The following is a 25,184-nucleotide window of genomic DNA, read 5'->3' as shown; positions in this document are numbered from 1 at the left end:
TGCATATACACAACGCATTCACGTGTGCACGCATCCACACATGTACATACAGAAGCACACAGAGCATTCTCACAGGTTCTACCATTTTTCTGTTCAGCTATAGATGACGCTGAGTGCATGGCCTGGGCTGACTGTGATGTCATTGTATACATGTAAACGTCTCATGCCTGACTGGTAGAATCCATCCCTCCGAACAGCTTGCTTTCTTTTGCCTGTCTTCCCTAAGTTAAATGCTTCTGCGTTCCGATATCCTTTTTAAAGTTTACTAGCTAACTGGCTGGGGAAATGTCAATAAAACACTTGTTAAGTCCGAGGGACTGAGTTCAGATTCCCAGTACCCATATAAAGAGCTGGCCACGTGGTGAATATCTGTAGACTCAGTGCTCTGGAGACAGAAGTAGGAGAGCCATGAGGGCTTCCTAGCCAGTCAGTGTAGCTAAACTGGTAAGTTCCAGGTTCAGCGAGAGACCCTGTTTCAAATCATAAACTGGAGAGATATTGGAGGAACACCCAGTATTGGCCTCTGATTCCTTATTCATAGGCACACGTGTGTATCCATGCACACATAGTGCACACATGGGCACAAACACAACAACTCTCTCTCTCTCTCTCTCTCTCTCTCTCTCTCTCACACACACACACACACACACACACACACACACACACACACACACACACAGTTTACCAGCCATGCACAACCCATTGCCTTAGACTTGGATGTCATGAGCAAACAGGTTATAAGATCTTGCCGTAAGACTATCAGGATTATCTAAAACTCAGAGTCAGGTTGCAAACCCTCACTACCTTAAACTCTTGACATCGGGTGTCTCCTAAGAACACAGCCTCTTGGTTCCTTTACCTGTGTCCCTAACTACAGTGAGTCGTTGTGGAAACAGCACACAGTCCATAAGTATCAGGTTATGCCCGGTGACTCAATGTGTTTCTGTAAAATGGGTGTGCGGGTTCCATTCCAGAAGAAGGGTCATCATCTCTGGAGTAGGCGGAGATGGCTCCTGAAAGACCCCCTGACAGCCACACCTTTCCTTTGCTGCTGTGCCTCCTTTCTAGAGCTCATCCCCCTCAACGATAAAAGAATAATTTCCTTCCACTGAAAGAAAAAGATTTGGGCCAAATTGCCCCCCCACCTCTGGGCTCTTCGACTGAGCAAAGCTTGATTTCTTGCATGGCTTTTCTTGCTATGTCTGGCTGAAGAAATTTTTTTATGTTTTATTTCAAGGTATGCTTCGCTTCCTCCTCTGCCCTCTCCTTTCCAGTGTGAGTGTGTGTCCACCTCAGTTTGCCTTCTTCGTGACCGAGTTCGCTTATTTCCCTGCGCCACAGAGAGAAGAGATGGCTGCGCAGTTCAGTCAGCTGAGCATGAGCAGGCAGTCCTCGGGAGACACTCCTGAACCTCCCTCTGGTCCAGTCTACCCAGCCTCCCTCATGCAAGCAGCTCAGCCACCAAGCTACGTCATCACTTCTGCAGGCCAGCAGCTCTCCACAGGGGGTTTCTCGGACTCTGGCCCGCCCATCTCCCAGCAGGTCCTGCAGGCCCCGCCCTCTCCCCAGGGATTTGTACAGCAGCCTCCACCTGCGCAGGTAGGTGCGGTCTTTCCTTCCCTCCATCACCTTCACCACAGATGGCTTGTGGCTGTTTGATTTCTGCCCCTGTCTTATCCTCTTAGTCACATCCGCACTCAGTCCCCATCACCGGTATGCCTTGTCCACTTCACCAGATCCCGGGGACCAGAAAGTACGTCTAGTCAAATGAACCTCACAGGTGGGAAACCTGGAGAGGACCCATCTTCCTGGCAGCTGGTAGAGCCCCTGGAAACGACGGACTCTGGGTTAGGGAGATGGCCCAGTTGGAATAGTACTTTATGTGCAAGGGTGAAAACTGACTTCAACCCCCAGAACCCACATTAAAAAGATGGGTGTGGTAGGAGTATGCTTGTAATCCCAGCACCGAAGAGGCAGAAACAAGTGTATCCCTGGGGCCTACTGGCAAGTGGTGGTAGCCGAAATAGCCAGTTCCAGTATCCTATCTCAAAAACACCAAGTAAGTTGGATGACTCCTGAGAAAATGACACTTGACGTTGGCTTCTTCTTCTACATGTGTGCATGCACACACAGATACACACACACACACACACACACACACACACACACACACACACACAGGGGTGATGCTGTTCACACGGCAGAAGCCAGGTAGGGAATGTCCTAAGCCTGGAAACTCTGACCCCCTCCTTTGTTGCTCAAGAAATTTGTTTTCCCTTATCAATTCACAGCTGCCTTCTGGAGCTGCTTTCCAGACAGGCATGTCTCTATGAATACAAAGAACAGAGCAAAGCCAATATCCACTGTCCTTTCCTCTTCCCCAGGAGAGCCAGAGCCCACGGCCGATCTCACAGGTAGCCATTAATCATATTTAATTGACTGGAGCATGTAAGACACCACAGGTCACTGATTTTCACTGTCTTCTCTAAGACTGATCGTGTGTTCCTGTTCGGCACCAAACATCTCTGGGGCTCTCCTGGGTATCCCTTGCAGAATATTGGAAGTGATTACTGTCAAGATGGGAGATGCGTGCCAGCATTTTCTGCTCCGTTTTCAAGGAGCACACAGTCCCAACCAGCTTCCAACCTAATTATGAAGCGTAGCCTGTGAGGTGCTGTTTAAAGTGCACGTCACCGAGGTGCCATTAGTTCCACTGCCTTCACATCGTGAATAAATTATTTGCTCTTCAAGACACACAAAACTCCACCAGGAAATGATTTTTTTTCCCTTAGTTGTTCATTTTGAATGATTAAATTAATGGAGGACCCCAAGTCACCATCTCAGTAATATTTCCTCCCTGGTGGGATTTAAAGCGGTGTTTAAGATAATTTTAAGTAATTGCAGAAATGGTTCCATTACTATATTATTTTACTATAAATCATTGATTTATTAGCTTGATTATTGGGAACAAAGAGATCCATTGATACAGGTGTAGGTCACAACTCGTAGTCACTTCTGAGGTAATAACCACCTTAAAGTTTAGCTAGCCAGCCAGGCAACGCTGGGGAGAGTTCCGCTGAGCCAATCTGGAGGTGTCTATGGAAATGTGTTCCCTTTCTTCAGAGGAGCGTTTCCTCTGGCGTATGTGTGCCATTCATGCACGTGAGGCTAAGAGAAACCTGAGGGAGAGACATAGGAGAAAATATTGTTGACTTCTGGTCACTTCTTCCTGTGACTTATTTCTTCCTCTATTAAACCAACCACCTTTGCACACTCTGCACCTTAATCCAGTCATTTAACGTAGACATCCTATCCTCTTGCACACCATCTTTGTTCCTTTCCTCCTCTACCCCCCTCCCATCACAGTTTGTCACATTGGTCCTTCCAAATATGTCCGTGGGCTCAGCTCACTTTCCTTCCCCTAGGACAGAGGGGAAAGGAAGGAAGGCATGAGGAAGATTGGGATGGGCCAAGCACCCATTAGCTTCTGAGTGTCTGACGTCACCTTTCCTAAGGAATAAGCAATGACACACTGTGGAGAAGGGCCGTGTAAAGGTGTCAAAACCTTTGCTGGTCACGGAAAGAAGTACAATCAATACAGAAGAACAAGACTAAACAAACAGAAACAAGTAGCTCCTAAAAATCTAAATATATCAAGTTCGACCTTTTTCCAAATTACGAAGGCTCATTGGGAATTTTCCAAGTATTGGATCTCCATTCTTTCCCTTTGAACTGTGCTGTTGTTGTTGTTGTTGTTGTTGTTGTTGTTGTTGTTGTTGTTGTTGTTTCATATTCAATGCTAGAAGACTGCAGAATAGATAGCCTGGGTTGCTGAGACCAAGGCAGACAACCTCAGTTTGATCCTTAGGCCCGTATGCTGGAAGGAAAGAACAGACCCTCACAAATTGTCTTCTGACCTCCATCCCAATTCCACAGCATGCAGACACCCACATCTATCTCCACCTTTCCACAAACATGCATTTATGCACACACTGAAATAGTATTTTTAGGAAATGGAAATTGTGTTCATAAGCTTGTATTGAAACGACACATACTCTTTTTTCTAAAGATACAAAAATGGACTAACCGATGTGCACAAATAAGGCTGATAAGTTAGATAGCAATTGTTCTTGTCCTAAATATTGGGGGGCATCTATGTGATATGTAATAGTGACTTTTAACTGTATCACAATTTTCCAGAATAGATCCAAATCCATTTGCTCATGAATTCTTCACATTTTTGAATTGCTTTATAAAAAAGAGACAGCAGGCTAGGGAGATGGCATAGCTTATCCCATGCTTGGCATGGAGGCATGAAGATCTGGACTGGGACTGCCAGCACCTGTTAGAAGCTGGGTGCAACAGTGCACGTCTGTAACACCAGAACTGGGGACCGTCCAGGACAGAATCAAGCAGATCCCTAGACTTAATTGACCGCCCAGTTTAAACAAGCTGTTGACCTGCAGGTTTAGTACGAAGATGAAGGGACTAGAGAAATGACTCATAGGTTCGAACGCCCACTGCCCTTACAGACGACCTGGGCTTCAAGTACCAGCACTTACATAGGGGTTTACCGTTATTCATAATCCCAGCTCTGAGGGATGTGATTTCCTCTTCTGATCTCCACAGACACCAGGCACAAATATGGTGTACGTGCACACAGTCAGGCAAAACATTCATACAGGAAAAATAAAACAAATAATTCTAAAAACCAAGAGGAGTTGATGAAGAAGACACCCAACATCATACTCTGAACACACACACACACACACACACACACACACAAGCACACAAACACACACACAAGCACTCACACACAAGCACACAAGCACACACACACAAGCACACAAGCACACAATGAGAGAGAGACAGAGAGAAAGGTTAAATGACCATATACAATGTGTAATTAGTAAATGACTAATTGCTAAGCAATGAGGCAGAATAGTTCTAGGCCCTCCCAGCCTCTTCCCCTTGGTCATCTACCGTACTAGAGAGAATGAAGTTCTTGTTGATTCCATGGCATTGCAAAACCACAGCCATACAATGTTTCCTTTGCTTCCACTTTCCTCCCGAGGGACGGGAACATACCACACACTCTAGTAGCAAATGGAACACTAATGCCTTACTGAGATAAGTGAATCAAAAAAAATAGGCATAGAAATCAGAGATACAAAATAATTGGTTCAAAATCTTCTTCTACATACCCAACCTGTAAACCCTTGGGTACAGCGGAGGACCACTATTCTCCCTCTAAAGAAGATGAGAAGAGACAAGAGATGAGCGGCGTTAGCTGAAACCAGTAAGAAACCAGCATTACATGGCATTGTTAGGTAGGCAAAGATGTCTTCTAAGGAGGCATTCTAGGGTGTTTTCACTGGCTGTCAGTCATCAAACAGTAAACAGAAGGTTGGCTGGATTAGGGATACAGACCTGTAACCCCAGCATTTGAGGAAAATCGTGAATTCAAGGCCTTCCTGGGATACAGAATGAGTCAAAGGCTGGTCAGCTAAGTATGAGTCTCAAACTTCAAAATCAAAGGATCCCCAAGAATGTCAGTCAGTAAAATGCTTACAAACATGAATATCTGTGTTTGATCCCCCACATCCACATTTAAAGGCCATGCAGAGTGGCTCATGCCGGGCATTGGAGAGAAGTAGATGCCCTGGGGTTCCTCTTGCCAGCTGACCTCACTGATCAGCAATTTTCACATTAGTGAGAATCTTGTTTCAAACAACCTGAGTAGTGCCTGAGGAATGACACCTAAGGGGTTGACCTCTGGCCTCTACACTCAGGGTCACACACATGAACGTACACACACACACACACACACACACACACACACACACACACACTGCCTAGGGATACAGTGAGGTGATTGATAAGGGGCTTACTGGGCATGCATAAACGCCTAAATTCAATTCCCACTACTAGAAGTAAGTTTGCAGAAGATGCATACGCACTATCTTACCATAGGTTCCACTTGTATTGCATATACCGAAAATTTTGATGCAGGCTATGTATAAATCACTCTTTGAAGCCTTGGCTGGACATCAAGTAGCCTTTTGCTGTTCATGACACAGTCACCAAGTGGGCGGGACTCCTCCCAAGTTCATTTCTGTTCCATATGGAACCAGCTGGAGCACCTGACCCAGGTTGTCCTTAACATCTGAAGACTGAGCATTGTCAGTCAGTCAGTCAGTCAGCAGGGAGCCTCTGGCCCCTTAACCCAGCAGGGTAGATAGGTGCCCCCCCCCCAGACTAAGTCCTCTTCCCCTGTAGTGGGATTGCAAATCTCTTTAAAGTTCTTGTTTGGGGATGGCTTCCAAAGCACGGACAGGAGAGATCTCCCATCAGGGGAGAGAGAAAGAGCATGCACACTGAAACAGGTGTGAGAGAGGATGGTCAGGGCTCAATTTCAAAATCTGCCATGGTTAAATGACACTATATCGAAACAGTGGGTTTTATGTGGAAAAAAAATATGTTTCTTGTGCACAGCTCTCATCTCCGTTTCTCGCTCCTCCTGTCCCACAGATGTCCGTATATTACTACCCATCTGGTCAGTACCCTACCTCAACCACACAGCAGTACCGACCCCTGGCCTCAGTCCAGTACAGCGCTCAGAGGAGTCAGCAAATACCACAGACCGCGCAGCAAGCAGGTACGCGAAAATCTGTTTCCTTTCTGTCCTCCGGCTCGGTTATTTTTTATGGTGAGTTTCATAGATGTACTCATTGGATGAATACCCAAAAGAGCCAATTTAAAGTCGCATGTTTTCCCTACCCAGGGAAACTAACAAAGCAATTGATTCACTCTGTGGGAAACTAAAAGGCACCAGGAGACAAGAGCGCACTAGCCTGCGCATGCTTAGTTGCTCCCCAAAGCTATTTTTATATCCTCGGAGTTTATTTTAAAGCGGAGAGACAAGCACATCCCTATCTTGCGAGCCCATGTGTTTTTTGTTTCCTTTTCAATTTGAAGAGAGTACTTTCCCTAGTTCTGAAGGAGCCAAATTAGCTTGTGTTGATACTGTCCTAAAATTCAGCGCCGCCTTTAGAAGAAGGCTCCTGTGTATGCAGCATACGTGATGGAACTCTGACTCCATGGTTCACTGTCACGATGGCCACATGCCTGCCACCCACCCAGAGCCCCGGCAGCCACTGTGCAGTGGGAAGGGGGGCCGATGCACTGTAAGAGAGTGAGTAGCAGGTCTCACAGTGAACCGGTCTCTTTCCCTACTGTGTCAAACTCCTAAGGAATGCCGCTATCCAGAGAGCAGCAGGCACCCAGCAGGGCTGAGGGAAGCGCCTGGTCCATCGCTAGGCAGAATTCCCTGTCAATCCTGCTGAACAAACCGCAGGGAGAAACTGCTAATTGCCACGCGGAAGACTGCCTCTGTAAGTAGGTCACACTAAGGAGCTCCCGCTGCCGGCTCTCCATGAATTCCTGCTCTGAGGTCTCATGTCTGTGGTGGATACATCCGTACAGGAATGCTTAATATGTGCAGATAAGATATGTGCCGTTTTTAGAAGCTAGGACAAGAACCAAACAAACTTACAATCCTTGCTAAGGCACAAAACACCGCTGCAAGAACTCCATGGTTGATGACACTGATGCTAACAGATCCAGACTGGAGACAGAGTTCAGTTCTTCTGCACCTTGGTTGGCTATGTGTTCTTCATTTCATTAACGACCCATTGAAAGACTTCTGAGAGAAATCAGAGGAACCTAAAGTAGCCAGTTTTTATCTCGTCAAAATGCTGTATTTCTCCGGGACCTTTGAGAGACCGTTGTACTTTTGTAGAAGTAAGAACAAAAGGGCTTGACGCTATTTTTAAGGAGAAACCTTCGATCTTGCATTGTGCAATTGGCAGGAAATCTCGAGCCTGTTGGTAGGGACTGTGCAGTTCCTTCTGCTCAGTCCTGCAGGACAGTTCATTTGCATGTGGTCGGCCCCATCTTTGCCCATGTTTACTTAAAAATTATGCTTTAGGATTGTGAGAAAGTTGAGTTGGTAAAATACTTGCCATGTGAACATGAGGGCCCGAATGGGATCATAGATACCTGGGTCTAACATAAAGAAGGTGTGTGATGACTTGGGTTTGTAATCCCAGCCCTGGAGAGGCAGGGACAGTCAGCTTAGCTCACTCAGCAAACACCAAGCCAGTGAGAGAGCCTGTCCCCAAAGCCAAGGTGCATGGCAGCTGAGGAATAAAACAGTTGTCCTCTAGCCTCCACACATGTGTGGCTACCCACACATACACCACACTGGCACTCATAAAAACACACATTCACACCCAAAGTTACTGTTTAATCTCCCAGACCTTAGTTCAGAAGGTACCGCAGAGAAGGTTGCCTTTGAGTCAGGAATGCACTGGGAAGAAACACGATGCAGGAATGCAGGTCATTAATTCTACTGGTCTCACGTGGGTCTAATGTAGTGTCTGGCTGCAACTTTCAGAAACCTAGAGAGATACGGTGTTATGGTAGAGAGGGGTGTAGCTACAACAGTGGAGGAAACTGCTAGGGGAAGAATCTGTGACCCCCAGAGCCCCAGAATTAGGATTATAACAATCTCTGGTAACACCTTGGTCATGCCTCCTCGCCACTGTCTTCCCTTACGACTGGCAGCATATGAGAGAGTATCTGTAATGTTTTCATTCTTTAATGAGGAATATTGAGATCATTGAGAGACACAGAAATCCCTCCTGCAACCCTGGAACATAAATATGGATAATCGAGACCACACAACTTGGTACCTGGTGTCACATAGGACCATGATGTACAATCCCCTAGGAGAGATGGTGGCCTGTGGTCTTTCTTTTATATAAAGAGTAAATCTGTGGAAGGCTTGTGTTCAGAGTGGAGAAACAGGCAGGTTCCGCTTGTCCAAGTTGTGGGTGGCAGTCATTGTGGTCTGAGGGTAAGAGACAGGGAAAGGGAAGTGAGTCAAGAATGGCGTGGTCCCCAGACTTGCCACCAACGGGACACAGATGCAGATGGAGACCTTTGCCCCCCTGGGTTTGATTACACCTGACACCTGGCCTACAATCCCAGCAGAGCTTGCCTGTGGAAGTGACTTTCCTGTGGATTGGGGAAGGCAGATGCTATCCCTGAGTCACAGAGAATCCTGGGCTGATAAAATCCAACCGTGTTAAAGCAAGCATGTTCCCCATTCTGTAGGTAGGAAAACCTTTGCTGAAGGCAGCAGAGCTTGACTATGCCACAGTTGGGTGATTCATGGGAATGGTTCTATCGGTTGCACATAGTCCCTTTAGATGGTTGTGACAGCTGTGTTTTCTGGAGGAGCTGTGCAATGAGACCCCCCACCCACATGCCCCCCCCCTCCACCCTCATCACCTTTAAGGATAAACTCTGGGCTAGCTCTGACTCAAAGCCACTCTACAGACACACTCTGTCTACTCTCTCTGCTTTCTTCTGGGCTATCACATACTAGAGCATTCGTCCATTAAAGTCAGTGAGATTTAGCCCCACTCTGCTTTGGAAACTCCCTACCACTTGTATTTAATTGTAATCAAAATCATCTCTCTCTCTTCTATGTTCTCGGCAGAGTTGGTCCCCTGTTGGGTTATGACGTCTTCCCTTAAAACTCCAGGCAGTGACTTATTTTATCATTTCCCATTCACATATGTGTATGTGTATGTATTTCCCTATGCATGTGTGTGTGCATACACATATGCACATGTGCAGTCAAACAGTGTGCAGGTGCATGTGGCAAGCAGTGACTCAAGGTTAATGTTGGGAATCCTTCTCTACTCTCCCTCTGTATTCACAGAAAAGGCTAGTGTAACTAGCTGGCACCCTGTGGAGCTTACTTTCCAATGCTGGAATTACAGGCACGCCCCCTTGCCCACCTGACCTTTACTGGGGAGCTGGGGATCAGAACTCTGGTCCTAATGCTTGCCCAGCAGGTGTTTTCCCCACTAAGTTATCTTCCCAGCACAGACAGTGAATTTTTACAAAAAGGACCAGGGTTCTTACAGCTGACTGAATGAGACACCGAGCTCATGGATATTAGTCACACTAGGGACAAAAATCTTCCTCTGGGTGACTTCCTTCTCTTCGCCCCATTGGTGGGCAATGGTGAAATTAAAAATCTCTGCCCGGCGATAATGACACATGAAGACTAGGGATAGTAAGCAGTTTCAGAGAGGCCAAAGGGGATAGCTGCAAAATGATGTTTGGATCTCACAGTTATTTATATTGGAAATTATAAACCTTTAAGATAAAATATCTCCTATGGGAGACGTTCCGTGCACATCTGTAAATGTGTCTTTGAGAGAAATCGGAGTTTGGCGTTTGAGCAACACTGACCTTGTAAAAAGTGATTGCGAAGTGTGCCATCCCCCCCCCCTTTTTGTTGTTGTTTATTTATTTATTTGCTTGGCACTTTTTGCTTGTCTGGGGAGGTGTTGTTTGTTTGGGTGTTTGTTTTGAGGAGAGCGTGTGAGTTTAGAGTTGTATTTTCTTCAAATGTCGACAGACTTCTGCTTTGAAAGGCTTTTGCCTATAAGGTCAAAATAATTTCCTGGTGATTTTATGAGAATTTCCAGAGCATTTAAATTATTTCTTTTAAGTTTTGTGTGCGTGTGTGTGTGTGCCTGCGTGTATGTATGTGCACTGTATGCAGAAGCAGGGATCCTAAGGGGATGTTGGGTCCCCTGAAGCTGGAGTGGTTGTGACTCTCGGGATGTGAGTGCCACAGACTACCCCAGGTCCTCTGCAAGATCAGCAATGATCTGAACCACTAGTCCAGCTCCCGAGTTCTTTCTGGTTAGAAGGCCACTCCAGGTGGTCTTTTACACACCTGAGTTTGAGTGTGAGAAGTTTGTGATTCTCAAGGAATTGCCCATTTTTTGAAAGCTGTGAAATTTAGGAACATAGAGTTGACATTGCTATTTTGATTTCTTTGTTGTTAATTGTCACTTTTTATTAGCAGTCTGCAGCAGCAGGGGTTGAATTCTGGGTCATGAGGGTGCTGAGTAAGCTCTCCAGCTCTGAGCCACACCCCTCCCCTTTTCCTTTTCCACAGTTCCATCCCTGGCATTGCCTCCTCCCAACTCCTCTCTGTCCTTCGGATAACTCTTTCTATATTTACCAAATTTACCCAACCTGTCATTGTTTCATTGACTTTTCTCTATTTTACCATTTCATTTTCCGTGTTCTTTACTCCGATGTTGTTTTCTGTGTTCTTGAGATAGGGAGGCTCATTTTCTTGGCCACGTCTCTTCCTTTTTACCACAAACACAACATGAAGAGCTATGTTGCTCTCTCAGGGAGGTGCCACCTCTGTGCCCACGTTTTCATTTCCACGGTTTGGGTTGGTTTGGTCTTTTTTACATGTGGTTGGGATCAAACCCAGGACCTTGCAAATGCTGCTCTAGCAGCAAGCTCCACCTCCAGCCTCATAAGCATCTTTAAAGTTTCTTTAGTATCGACTCTTTGACCCACTCATTTGCTGTTCGATGCACAAGGGTTTGGAGAGCTCCTTCTTGTCTTTCTGTTACTGGTAGTAGATGGATGCCATTGCACTTTGGTCGAGATTCCGTGTGGTTCTTGCACTGCTAAAATGGTTGAGGTGATTTCAACATGGCCAGCCACACCCTACCCTCAGGAATACTCAGTGAACTTTTGGGGAAACTTTCGGGATAGCCTACATTTAGGTAGCATATTGTACAGTAGATCTCACCTGCTTGCTGTGTTGTTGAGCTCTCCTGCATGTTGCTTGGCATTTTACTTGCTCGTATTGACCATTCTTGAAAGGTGGAAATTCACATTGGCCATAAGCTCTCCTAAAGGTCTGACATATACCTCCAGGCAAGGGACCCCAATATCCCTAGCATCTCTAGAGCACAGGGGCGAAGCCTTCAAGGCACACTGAGCTTGCTGTCAATTGGCTTCTTTTCCGAGCAAATGTGCTTTACTTCCTTCAAAGAGAGTGTTAGAATAATCCACGGAGAGAGGCTGGAAAGGAAAGGCTCTGACCAGTGGGGGGTGGGAGAGCTGTTCTCTCTCTCTCTCTCTCTCTCTCTCTCTCTCTCTCTCTCTCTCTCTCCTTCCTCTCCTCTGTTTCTTTCTGTATCTCTCTGTTTTCCTCTCTGTCTCTGTGTGTCTCTTTCTCTGCCTATATGCCAGACTTTTAAAAAATATTTTCATTTCTCCTTCGAAATTTTCATACACTTATTTATACATTGTATTTCGATCCTGTCCATTCACCGCTACCTTCTTCCCTCACACCAGTGCTCCTCTCAAGTTCTTGCCTTTGCTGTTGCTGTTACTAATAAAGCCCTGAGACCGATTAATACAATTGATATGCCTATATACTAACAGATATGGGATCGACTACAACAAGGGAGGGGACAACTTACCTGCAGCCCCATTCCCAAAGGACAGAGACTCTGCCTCCCTCCTCTGTTAAGAGCCAGTAGCTCCTTCATTACGTGTGGGTCCATGGTGCTATCTGCAGTTCTATGCAGAGCCACCGCTGCTGTGCCCTGACACGTTCATCAGCCATTCTATGTCGAGAAACAGTTTCCCCTACCAACTTTAGCTCTCAGGTCCTTCCACTCTGCCCTACCTCAGTGTTCCCTGAGCCTCCCGTGGAAAGTCTGGATAGATGCGATGGGTCTATAGCCGAGCGCTCACGGTGACGTAGTCTTAATACTTGGAGCTGTTCTGAGTTGCTACAGTAACTACTGTCCGCTGCAAAAGGAAGCTCGCCCGACAGAAGCGCAGAGGAACACAACTCCTCCGGTACAAACACAGATATTCAGAAGACAGTGAGACAGAGAGAACAGTCAGCAAAACAACAAGCCTCTAGTCTCTCACAGGCTTGTACATAGTGTCGGTTAACAGCAGGAATGTACTTCAGGGTTAGAAAGAAAAAGGAAACCTGGGTGTTCTGCATGTAGTGAGGTGGCTGTGGAGCAGAGAGAGAGAGAGAGAGAGAGAGAGAGAGAGAGAGAGAGAGAGAGAGAGAGAGAGAACCCCCTGGGAGGTTCCTGAATTATAGTATAATGGCTGCACATGATTCCCTTGGATTTTGATGGCTCTGGAAATGGTTTTCCAGGTTTACTTTTATTATTTTATTATTTTTAATTCTGCGTCTGTGTAAGGTATGCTGTGTGTGAGTGCGGCTGCCTGCAGAAGCTAGAGAAGGAGGCTTCTGTGAGCTGCATGGTGTGACTGGCTGCTGGGAACCTAACCTATCTGTAAAGATTGTATGTGTTTTTTAACCCTGAGCTTCCTTTCCTGGGAGATAGTTCTTGCCCGGTTTGCTTTGGTTTTCACACAGGGCCTCCCAGATCTCCCCCTCATCCATTAGCTCTTCTCTCTCTTCACACCTGACCTTCTGCGATGTCCCCTGAGCCTTGAATGGAAAGCATTGATAGACTATTATTGACTCGCCTCAGCTGATCCCAAATTCACTCCGCAACCAAGAATGATATGAATTTCTGATCTTCTCGTCCACATCTCCTAAATGCGGGCAGGTGAAAATCATCACCCACGTTCTTACCTCTGTTTTATAAAGCCGTTCGCCCTGTGCACCCTCCTCAGAGCCAAGTGTCTGCTGAATGTCTTCTCTGGGAGCAAAAGCTGTACTGTAGATAGATATTTGTCTATGAAAATGCTTCCCATTTCAAATTACAGTTCAGATGGACTCTCCCCACTCAGGCTCTCATTCGGATAAACAACCATAACTACTATCTGCAGGGGAATAAAAAACGACTGGCTGAAGAAATGGAACTGGCTCAGAGGTTAAGAACAGTTAGTGCTCTTGGAGAGGAAATGGGTTCCCCTATCAGTACCCAAATGGGGCAGTAAAACCAATGGAAGCCCCAGTACCGGGGATCTGATGCCCTCTCCTGGCTTTCCTAGGAACTGCATGCACCTAGTGCACATATAGACATACAAGCAACCATTCACATACACAAATGCAAATAAATATTTTTGTAAGGATATCCACAAAGGGAGGTCATTGTTGGAAAGAAAAATTTTAGGGAGGATGTGTGAGGTGGATGGGAGATTAAAAACTCAGAACACATATGGAACTGTCAGGTGATTTAAAGAGGGTGAATAGACTGTATTGTACTGCAAAACCCAAGCAGATTTGTGAGAATAGCTTATGTTAATTGAATGCATTTCTGCTCTTTTTTTTAAAGTCTCTGTGTTGAGTAAATAATGCTCCAATGGCATTAAAATATTCAGGTTGGAATCCCTTTCAAAGACAGTGGTCAAGGCCTTCTTTACCCCCCACCCCAACCCCAGGATGAGTCTTACTTTGATAGTCTAGTCTGGCCTTAAACCCCCTTCTACCTCAGCCTTCCCAAATTTGACATAAATATTCCTCTGACTTTCTCAACCACACTGCCCCAACAGCCATCAGGACACAGGACAAGTGTGCACAGAAGCAGAGCATGAACATGTGGTGAGGCTCCGTGAGGAAACTGAGCCTGGATCAGCCTTTTGCCCAGTGCAGTCAGGGGTGGTGGGAATTCGGAGATGACAGGAAGAGTCCTGTCAGAGATGGTGGGAAGTTCCCGAGACTTCAGTGCATTCAGATTGAGTTACAAAGGCAGCTTTCGAAACCTGTGCAGGTTACCATGTCTGACACATTCTCTGAAGGCGTGAAGCCAAAACCACCAAATGTAGACGTCATGAGAGGAGCAAACATCTGAGAATGGAAACACAGTCCCCGAGGCTTTGGAGATGTGTCACACCTGAATTCCAGGCTTGCGTCAATAAAACACTCATGGGGATATTTGAGGGAAGTGAGAACCAGGCCTGGGAATGTAGATTCTGTTCGTCTTGTTATGGTAACGATATGATATGAACAATATGATAATATTATGATAAAATGATAGTGGAATAACACAGAAAACTGAACGTGGCTCTCCGAGGTTTGGAAACATGTCAGTTTGGAAGATCATACTTCCAGCTCTCCGCTGAACAGCCATTGGTATGCAATGATTTCTTCAGGGAAGAATCAGACGGTGGGTGTGAGTAGGTCAGTTGAAAATTCCAGCTGAGAGACAACTCATTTGATTAGGCCTGGCTGCGCTCATGTGTATCTGTGTTCATTTTGCTGTGTACAGGGCGTGTGGATAAGACAACAGAGAGGCAGTTGGAGAGAGAGTGAGAGATTGGTTGATTGATCGATGATTGACTGATTGCTTGGAGGGAGGGAGGGAGGGAGGGAGGGAGGGAGGGAGGAAGTGTTCTCTTTAGCCTTTTTTCTTGGTATCTCATCTTCTCCCCTTGGAAGACACAACACCTGAGCTGAAATTTCAGCATGAGTCCCTAAAAGGCTAATGGAAACCTCTCAGCCATTCAATCCAAATAGAAACAAGATCTCAGCTGTAACTGAACGGTGTCGAGCGGGAAAGAACGGCAGCTTAACAGATCAGCTCCCTTCAGCAGGCGAACTTCCGCACGGTTAGAGTTCTGACCTTTGCCAGGGTGCAGTGTGTCTGGAGCCAGGTGGCCCGGTGACTTGGGAAACAGTCGCTGTTGTTGAGTGTTGAGGTGACAGGATGTGACCCGGTCTTGACAACCCATCCTGTCGTGGCAGTGGCCCCTCATTCCTCCTCCAACCCCTCTGTGTTCTGTGGAAGAGAGAAGGATGGCACAACGGGTAAAGGCATCTAATTATGGGTTTTGCCTACATGTTTGAGAGTAGACCAAAACCACAGTCCCCTTCCCACTAGGCAAGTCCCCTTGCCTGCATGCAAGCTCTACAGGTAAGGACTGGTTTAGTTTCATTGGTCTCTTCTCTCAGGTGTTCTATTCTATTGTAATGGCATGCTGCTCACATTAACCACTCTGAGTAAGGATGTTACTACTCAGCTAATGTTCTGAAGCACATTGTGATGGGGCAAAGGCCACACCGTCACAGAATCCGTATCCTTATCTAACCAGGGCTCACAGCAAATCCTGTATATTCGGTCTAATTCATCTATCATGTGGTGCCAACGTCCCTTGGGAAAAGTTTTGCCTTTAAAGAAGTCTCCTTCCTCATTCTGTTTATTTGTGGTGTTCCACACCTGAACGTTCCTCTCTTGGGATCAGGTGGAAATGGAGGGAGAGGAGGGGAAGCAGAAGAGTGGAGGAAGGGAGTAGGATTTGGTGTGATATTCGTTTATGGAATTAGGGTGGTGGCTTGGTTGGAAAACGCTTAGCCTGCAAGCAGGATGACTTGGGTTTAATCTCTAGGACCTGCATTGAAAGACCTGGCATAGGAGAGTCTCTGGGACTCACGTTCAGCCAGTCTAGACGAAGAGGTGAGGCCCAGTCTCAGTGAGAGACCCTGCATCAAAGAATAAGGTGGAGAACAATGAAAAAACACCCCAAGTCAAGCTTTGGCCTCCATGTGTGCACATGCGCACCGTGGGCCTGCACGTGCACACACACACACACACACACACACACACACACAAACACACACAGGAAAAAGACAAAGAAAATGACACACTGATTTACAGATTTTAATTTTCCTTCCTTGGGATTTGATTGTTTTACAAAAATGACTTAATTAATTACCTTATCTAATATTTCCACACATGTTGCATTTCAAAACCCCTCAGTTTTTATACACATATCATATATTTAGAAAACAGTATGCTCCCAATCACTCAGCATAGCAGCAGGAAGGCTGTCACCCCCGACAGCCCTGGAGCGGTGCTGCACAATTTTCGTGCCTAATCCATGCTATCAGAAGCAGAGATAGATGATGGAAGAGTAACAGGAGGGTTTAATGGTCCATCTGCTTCCTGTTAACATCCATGGGAGTCACGTGGATAAATCCTTGTGGAACACACTGTTCAGAAAATAATAGTTTGGAGAAGGTTTCTATGGAAATGTCCCCATGTTTCTTCCACTAATTGGCCTAATTATTACAGTCTTACATACGAAGGAATGGGGCTGAGAAGTATTACATTGGGATTCGGAGAAAGATTAACAGGTCTAGGAACTGATGGCAAGAAACACTATTTTTAGACATGAAGAATCCTACATGTTCCCACATGTAAATGTCTATGTTCCCTGTACCCCATAGGCATTTATAATGAAAAGGCTTCATTGGACATGTGAGTAGCTATGGATTTAATGCCCTGCTTTTGTCTTATCTCTCAGTTGCTATGTCTTCCTTTGTTAGGTCCTGGGTGCGGTGATGGTCTTCCTGGTGTGTGTGTGTGTGTGTGTGTGTGTGTGTGTGTGTGTGTGTGTGTGTTGGTATCTATGTGATGTGTGATATCTATATGTGTGTATGTATGTGTGTGTATGTGGTATCTGTGTATGTGTGTGTGGTCTGTGGTACCTCTGTATGTGTGTTTGTACGTGTAAGCACACGCATGCAGGACAAGGAACCACACCATTTCTGCTTTCTAATTACACAATAGAAAATGGAAAGCCATAGCTTCTTGAAACAAAGGAAAGAGAGCTAAGCTGGGGAGACAAGAGAAGAGACAGCAAGGAGAAAATAAACATATTTTTCTGAATGAGTTTTGAAAGCTTTAGGAAGATGTATTTGTTCAAAGAATATGGTTTATTAACAACTTTAATGAAATAATTTAAGGGAAAACGAACTATTCTGAGACCTGTCCAGTCTTGACTGGCTGTTTCTTTCCCCCTGATTATTGCTTTCTGGATCTCTAAAGAGCCGATGTCTTTGGATCACTTAGTACAGCCATTTGTGAAGGTTCAGTCCCATGGGTCTTCAGAAACACCTTCCTAAAATCCCGCCTCATCACATCTTCCTCACACCCATCTGCTTCCTCAGTTTCTATCTCCAACTTTAAGGCTGAACCAGCTCATCAGGGCTTCTCTTTCTCTTTTTTATATTAGACAAGATTTTCACTGGAAACTCCTGATGCTCTAGGTTACGTTTTCATCAAATCCTTCCAATCTATCTATATCTATCTATCTATCTATCTATCTATCTATCTATCTATCTATCTATCTATCTATCTGTGTATCTATTAATCTATCTTATCTATCCCTGTCTATCATCTATTCATCTATTATCTATATCACATCTATCTATTCATGCATCCATCCATCCATCTATCATCCGTCTATCCATCCATTCATCCACCCATCTATCTTTCTATCTCTGTATCTCTCCCCTCTCTCAATTGATTGACATGTGCCTTTTTAGATCTACATATTCTTCCTCACTTTGAGAGCTCTATTCTGTCATACCAGCTCTGAGTGCCTGGCCATCCTTAGAGCCAGCCTGAAAGGTGGCCCTTGTGTTTGTGACTTCAATTAAAGATCCACAGAGCTGAAATGTGAGGAGTGAGTTTTATCTTTCTTCCTACATTCAGAGATGCTGTGGTACTCAAGACAAAATTGTTAGATTGCAGGGGAGGGGTGTTTGACATTTCCACTGAGTTCACTTTTCCTTAAAGATATTGCTGGTATTCCTACTTTGAATATGAAGCAGTGTGCAAATCATTACATGGAAAGGACTGCTTAGAGTTGAGCAGTCCTGAAGAGTGTTTCTTCAAAACCCCTTTTTCATTCCCACTGTCTTCAGATGTGGCAGGTTAGTGCACACTTCAGAGACACAAATGTCATTTCAGCAAAACCAAGGAGAAAGGAACTACTTCACCCATCACACCCCAGCTTGTCCCTTCTCCATGGTCAGAATGGTATCCTAGGATTACCATCCCTTCCAGGTCTGATGTGGCAAAGCTGCACTCTCCACACTAGCAGAGACAGGCATCAGTCATAACCATCCATGGAGACTATAGAACTGTGTGCATCACTGGGTTACAATGAGTCTGAGAGAAACATCTTACCCCATACACCCTCTTCAGCTGGGGAACCCCAGGCCACAGTTACCAGAAAAGAAGCCTAATTGGATCAGTCTACAATCCAGACACCCTCACCTGCCTGCTCACTGGGAGACGTTAGTGACATATACAGTTTCTCTGCTTTGGCTATTTAAACCTTGAAACCTAAAAGGCTTCCTCTGCGGCTTTATCCAGGAGCCCCAGGAATGAGTTTGATGTTCAAAGACTTCTCCTAGCACTCAGTAATTTCCTGATGACATATTGTCCTTGGCTCCCAAAATATTTTACTTAAGGGTCTTAGAGACCCATTAAACTGGATTTTTAAAGTTCTTCAAAAATATTCCTAAGTTGTTGTTCTCCTCCTCCTCCTCCTCTCCTCCTCCTTCCTCTTCTTCTTCTTCCTCCTCCTCCTCTTCTTCCTCCTCCTCCTCCTTCTTCCTCTTCCTCTTCCTCCTCCTCTTCTTCTTCCTCCTCCTCCTCCTTCTTCCTCTTCCTCTTCCTCCTCTTCTTCCTCCTCCTCCTCCTCTTCCTCCTTCTCCTCCTCCTCCTCCTCCTCTTCTTCTTCTTCTTCATTCTAGGAACATGGCACATTTTTTGAGCCATTGATTTCTATCCATGAGAAAAACCTGTTTTGCTGTCCCAAACCTAGAGAGATGGAGATGAGCCAAAGAGAGCAATCCAAGGCTAATAAGAAGTATGAGTTACAAGCTATGTGTCTGTCTATAAGTTATGACATCATAACTGCTCTGGGAATTAAAAATAAAAATACAGAAAGATGGGGGCAGAATAGAGCCTCAAATGCCTTTCAGAGTACACAATACTTCAGACAAGCCCCTAGGTTCCAAAGATTGTCAAGAATGAGTGCCCATGCTAGGTCAGCCTGGCTCCTTTGCATTATTTTCCTTATCTGAGGAAATCAAATCCTGAAGGAATGTCATTAAGCTGATCTCCATAGCCCTGGGCTGCAGTGTGAGTTGACATGACTCAGAGGTCTGAGGGTTTGAGTCTTCTCCAGAGAAGTGGATGGAGACCTATCTGAAGTGAGCTAGTTCTCCCTGCTAGAAAAGGCTCAGCACTCTCTGTCCTGAACCTGGGGTGTGTGGAGATGAGTCAAGAAGAAGGATGATGCAAAGACAAAAAAAAATCATAAGAACCTCCATCTTCCTCCCTTAGAACTGTGTAAGAATTGGGAGAGAGGAGAGATAACCCAGATGATACTGTCGGTAGCCTTTTGATGGACAGAACATTTTAACAACTGTGAAGAGGAAAGGGCACTTTTAGCAAAATACTAAAACCTTTAACACAGCAATGGTTGTTGTTGTTGTTGTTTCCCCTTCCTCTGCCTTTGAGCCTGTGTGTGTGCACATGCTATAGACAGCAACCCACTTTTTGAAAGAGATCGTGCTACTTACAAATAATGCTAAATATCATCGATACAGCATTTCCTTATTCAACATTTAATACTTTGTGTACTCTGACTCTTTCAACATCTCTAACTCAACTATTTAATAAATAGAACTGAATTTAATGACTCCACCAAGGTTTGTGTAAAACAGAGAAACAAACCTATAAAAACAAAATAGCATAAGCTTCTAGAACCAGTGAGAATAAGTTTACTGTGTTGCAGAGCACAAGACCCATTTATGAATGCCAGCAGTACTGTTCTAAAATATTGGCTAATAAAAGGGTTTTGAATTCCATTTATAATGGTGGCACACTTTTGCCAACAGTATTAATGATAGCTCTTTTGTCATGGGATTCAGGAAGGTCTGCGTCAGTTGAGGACCACTCAAGAGACCTTCCCAAGACCCCCACACAATTATGTCTTGGGGAGATAAGGCATCGTGTTGTGAGATGCTCTCCAGGTGCCCTGCTTTCTTCTACCACAGCATACGCTGTGTGGATACTTGAGCTTGCAAATCTTTTGTTTGTGATTCCTCAGCTTCTAGCTAGAGCAAATATTTCATAACATGTTGTCAGGAGTTGTCTTTATTGGCTTGACAGTCTCCCCTCAGCAGACACGGAGAACTCTGTGGAAGTTTCAGGGTAATGTTTAACCTTTGTTGAAAGCTTTTAGATGTTCTTGTTGTTAGGATGGTACACTATGGAGTGCTCACACCACATTAAACCTCTATGCATAGACTATTGGAAGGTGGCTTTCTTGCCAACAGAAGTGTACACACACACACACACACACACACACACACACACACACACACACACACAGTGGCTTTCATAGTGTTTAGGTAGAGAGATAGAAAACAGGGCTAAATGAAGTTTGTGTGTGTGCAAATCCAAATGTGATGGTCCAAATGAATTTCTTTAAAATGATGGATTAAGTTTGTTTTTACATTTATTTTCAGGCCCTGAAATTTGTATAAAAGATGTTTTTGACTCTGATGGGATACGGTGGCATGTTTAGTGACTGTTATAAAGTCACATACTAATTTATCAATATTTACAACATACTTATTAAGAATGCTTCTGAATGATCTCTACATGTTTTGCTCCCTCCATTGAAAATGAGAAAATGTGGCTCTAAGGACACAGCCCTGTTGAAAGAATGCTTGCTTTGTATGCATGAGACTCATGATAATCCAAACTTATCATCACGGTGGATACATAGCAATAATCCTGTGTCACTTGAGAGATAGAGGCAGGGCAACCAGAAGTTTGAGGTCATCCTTGGCTACGTAGGGAGTTTGTGGTCAGCTAGGGATACAGGAGACCTGGTTTGAAATGATGATGGTGATGATGATGGTGGTGGTGGTGGTGGTGGTGGTGGTGGTGGTGGTGGTGATGATGATAATATAAAAGGTAGCAAGGCAAACGTAGACACAGAACATTCTAAGAAGGGGAGCCTACTGAATTCTAATTCTGGAAATATTACACAGCAAGTTCATAGATCATCTGAACGATCTGGAGCACTCAGCTTCCTGGGAGCACCAGGAAATCAATAAGCCCACACCACTTGAGAGCTGAAGCTCGATTTCTTCCCAGCATATTGATCCTTCTTACTCTGATTGCTGCTTCCTCGGAGCAATGCTGAATCTGCACACCCAGGGTCTGGCTTCTCTTGTACCCCATCGCTGAGCCTGTCAGTCACAGAAGGGAGTGTCACAAACCCACTCCTCCTCCCTTCTGTGGAACGGCCACCTGCTTAGCTTGCTACCACAGGAATCCAAGATGGCGGATGCCAGTCACCATTTTGTGGGATGAACACCCCAGTCTACATAGAGATGAAAAATCCACCTTGCTGCCAGTTCTTTTCCTATCTCCTTTCTCTCACTGTGCCTGCCTTTATTTTCATGTGGATTAAACCAGTGAAACTCATTCTCTTACCTTCGGATGCTCAGTCTGTGATGGTTCTGATTTGGTATCTTCCAAAGTATCTCAACTTGCTATTGTGGGCCTCATTCACTGCAAGCTGAAGAGAGATAGTTGGGGCAGGAAAATCAATGTTATTTTGGTCAAATGTCCTTCCAGTGTAGCCAGCGGACACTTGTACTTTGGATTAAAATGTCAATAAATTAGCCAAATAGGAAGAGTGAGCCTGTGTCCTCTCCTGTTCGCTAACACGCAGCGTTATGGGAATTATCTTCCACCTCAGTAGTTAGATGGAGTTACAGCGAGAAACCTTTTGCATGTTTGTGTGTACTTACAGATTTCAGAAGCCAATGAAAAGATACTAAGCCAGGGCTTGTTAAGGGGACTAAGAGGACCAGACTAACAGGAGTCCAAGCCCCCCTCCCTTTGCTCATTATTATTGGCTTGTGTGACAGTAACTGGGTATAAATTATGTAGTTCAGTAATGCCAGCTCCCAGCATCAACAAGAGCTATCCTCCTGCTTCAACTTCTATCCTAAGGGGTTGTGGCATTGTTCTAAAGACTGTCAACTTGAGTTCTCTCCATTTGCCTCTCGGTGACAGGCAGCACTCGTAAAGGGATAGCTGCCGTGTGGCTGTTTCTGTTATATTTGTATCAAGAGCCTGGCTTGGGTTTGGAGAGCCTCCGGGGAGGCTGAGCCTATGAGGAATCATAACAGATGGCTTTATTGAGAAGCTAACAGGCGTGGGAGTAGACGCAGGAAGTGGAAAGACACACCAGCTGGGAGTTGTATGTCTGTTAGTCCTAAAGGAACTTGATGTGAACTTCATGATTGACTGAGCTATATTATGTGCATAGAAAAAAAAATGGAGATGAAGATGTTGTGAACTCAAATTAAAACGGTGGAGACTTTAAAACGAAGGATCCTGTCACTGCTCTGTGAATGGGAGACGCATCCTCTGGCAGAGCCTGTGAACGTGATACCAATTAGCCAAGGCATAGTTGAGCATGAAGCACATCCAGCATGTGCAACGTTCTGGGTTCAATCCACAGCACCACTGAAGGAACAGATATCGGAGGTCTGGGAAGGTAGCTCTGTGGGCAAAGCGCATGCCATACAGCTGTGCCAACCTGAGTTCAGATCCCATGGAACCACATTAAAAAGTTGGCTGTAGTAGACTGCATCTCCAATCCCAGTTCTCCTCCCATTGGGAGAGGAAGGAAAGAATACCCAGAAGCCTGAGGGTCAGGTAGCCTGAGTTACACCACAGCAGACAAGAGTCCCTGTCCAACACAGGTGAGAATGAATCCCAGAGATTTTCCTCTGACCTTCACACCGAAGAAATCATGAGCCTGCTGCTGGCTTACACACAGCCCCACTCCCTCACCCAATCCCCTAGCCAGGACAATGATTTAAAAAAAAAAGGGGGGGGGAGGGGGGTTGGGATTTAGCTCAGTGGTAGAGCGCTTGCCTAGCAAGCGCAAGGCCCTGGGTTCGGTCCCCAGCTCCGAAAAAAAGAAAACAAACAAACAAACAAAAAAACAAAACAAACATAAAAAAAACCTACCTAAGAGGGGTGGGGACATTTTTTCACGATGCCTAAATAACTGCTTTTCAAAACATATTGTTATCTGCTTTCAGAATGGCATGTGAGAGGGTCGTGCAGAATACTAATAGACAGGAATTTGGGGAGTGGCAAATTCCACCAATTGCCAGTGTCTAGCCAAAAATGATTTGGGTGGGGCGGATGCATTCCTTCAATCTTTTCAAAAGCTTCCTTTCTCTTTAAATGTACTGGGTTCTAAAACTCACGCAGGTCAGTCCCTCTGATATGCACTCTTCAGCAATTAATACAGCATTGATATTTAAGAGCCACTGGGCCCGAAGCAAATCGACTTTGAAAAGTCTTCTGAGTTTTGTTTCCCTTCCAGCGTTCAAAGGAAACAGCCATGGGTAAGGATGCCATGGGGATTGAGCTCAGCATGAATTTTCATCTGCGCTTTCAAAAGCATCTCTAGGTTGCCAGAAATATCATCCGACGCAGCAAAGGTTTATTGGCTAGCTTGGTCTCTAGGACTGTGTTCCGAGGTGTTTATGGGTAGGGCGATGGGCAGTCAGATGGAGGGAAAGTACTAGAAGGTGAGATCTGGTAGCAGGCTTGGGTACTTACTCATAAGCTATTAATGGATGCTTCCTTATACAGTATCACCGCAACAGGAAGCGAGAGGACTTCCGGTCACATCTCACATAACCGGAAGTCAGAGAAGGAAGATCCCGTGGCAACAGCTGGAGGAGGCTGGCAGCAAAGCTAGGCTACACGCTGCTGCTGGTTTTCCCTTATTCCGGTTTAGAGGGACATGTTTTCATAACTCCAAGTGAAAAATAATCTCACCAGATTGAAGAACCAGCAACGCTCTTTGTTCTTAGATGATGAAAAGGAAACCTAGGAAGAAATGTTATTTCCGGGGTGCAGAATCAAGAAAGATCAGTGCTACTGGGCCCTGAAGGTGTTCACCCAACACCTAAAAATTTATATCAGTCCTCTGCTTCTGAGAGTGTAGTTTCTAAATGAAAACGTAACACCAATTTTGTACCGAATGTTTACTGAGCCCCAAATGGTGCCAGGCAGGAATCCAATTATGATCGAAGAGAGAGCCCTAGGGGTCATTCCACACTGAAGCTATTTCCAGCACTCCTTCAAGCATCCTTTCAGATGGTCTGTAATTCCATCAGTGTGCAAAGAATGCAGAGCTTCTTCAAAATGGGGAGCAGTAAGCATTAAAGCAGAAGCTTGCAACACCGGTGCATATGCACATGTGCTCACACACACACACACACACACACACACACACACACACACACGCTCGTGCTCATGCATGCGCCCTTGTGGAATCTCTGCCATTCTCCTGCCACTTTGCAGTTTTCTACTCAGAAGCTGATTGTCAACTCTTCCTGATGCCTTATTGCTTTTCTCTTGGTTTACATCTGTCAAGATGTCAAAGGCTATGAAATGGGATCATCTTCCTCTGACTCTTTGCTTCTA

General features: G+C 45.2%; 1 protein-coding gene, 2 long non-coding RNA genes and 1 other non-coding gene across 33 annotated transcripts in view; 2 read left to right on the top strand and 2 right to left on the bottom strand.

Moving 5' to 3' along the window:
• The window catches only part of Arpp21 (cAMP regulated phosphoprotein 21), a 164,623-nt gene that overhangs the window by 106,550 nt on the left and 32,889 nt on the right, over nucleotides 1–25,184 (top strand). For all 28 annotated transcript variants that reach the window (XM_006243975.5, XM_039081801.2, XM_006243974.5 and 25 more), the window contains 2 exons: nucleotides 1,342–1,599; nucleotides 6,532–6,658. In XM_006243975.5, coding sequence (XP_006244037.1) covers nucleotides 1,342–1,599; nucleotides 6,532–6,658 — 385 coding nt within the window. The remainder of the gene's footprint in view (nucleotides 1–1,341; nucleotides 1,600–6,531; nucleotides 6,659–25,184) is intronic.
• Nucleotides 2,927–9,310, bottom strand: LOC120094269 (uncharacterized). Of its 3 annotated transcripts, XR_005488481.2 has the most exons (4): nucleotides 8,757–9,310; nucleotides 5,969–8,462; nucleotides 3,665–3,877; nucleotides 2,927–3,179 (listed from the first exon to the last, which is right to left on the bottom strand). It is a non-coding gene; the product is annotated as an uncharacterized LOC120094269 (long non-coding RNA). The 3 variants fall into 3 exon arrangements; XR_010054272.1 differs by having other exon boundaries at nucleotides 3,282–8,462; XR_010054271.1 differs by having other exon boundaries at nucleotides 3,665–8,462.
• On the top strand, nucleotides 7,159–7,242 carry Mir128-2 (microRNA 128-2). The gene has a single exon (NR_031874.1). It is a non-coding gene; the product is annotated as a microRNA 128-2 (primary transcript).
• Nucleotides 9,383–24,415, bottom strand: LOC120094270 (uncharacterized). Its single transcript, XR_005488483.2, has 4 exons — nucleotides 24,312–24,415; nucleotides 22,155–22,239; nucleotides 15,468–15,623; nucleotides 9,383–13,725 (listed from the first exon to the last, which is right to left on the bottom strand). It is a non-coding gene; the product is annotated as an uncharacterized LOC120094270 (long non-coding RNA).

The sequence above is a fragment of the Rattus norvegicus genome, chromosome 8 (genome assembly GCF_036323735.1).
Source record: "Rattus norvegicus strain BN/NHsdMcwi chromosome 8, GRCr8, whole genome shotgun sequence".
In the NCBI taxonomy this organism is placed as follows: Eukaryota; Metazoa; Chordata; class Mammalia; order Rodentia; family Muridae; genus Rattus; species Rattus norvegicus.
Note: the sequence above shows the minus strand (reverse complement) of the source record. Positions and strands in the feature narration are given on the sequence as shown.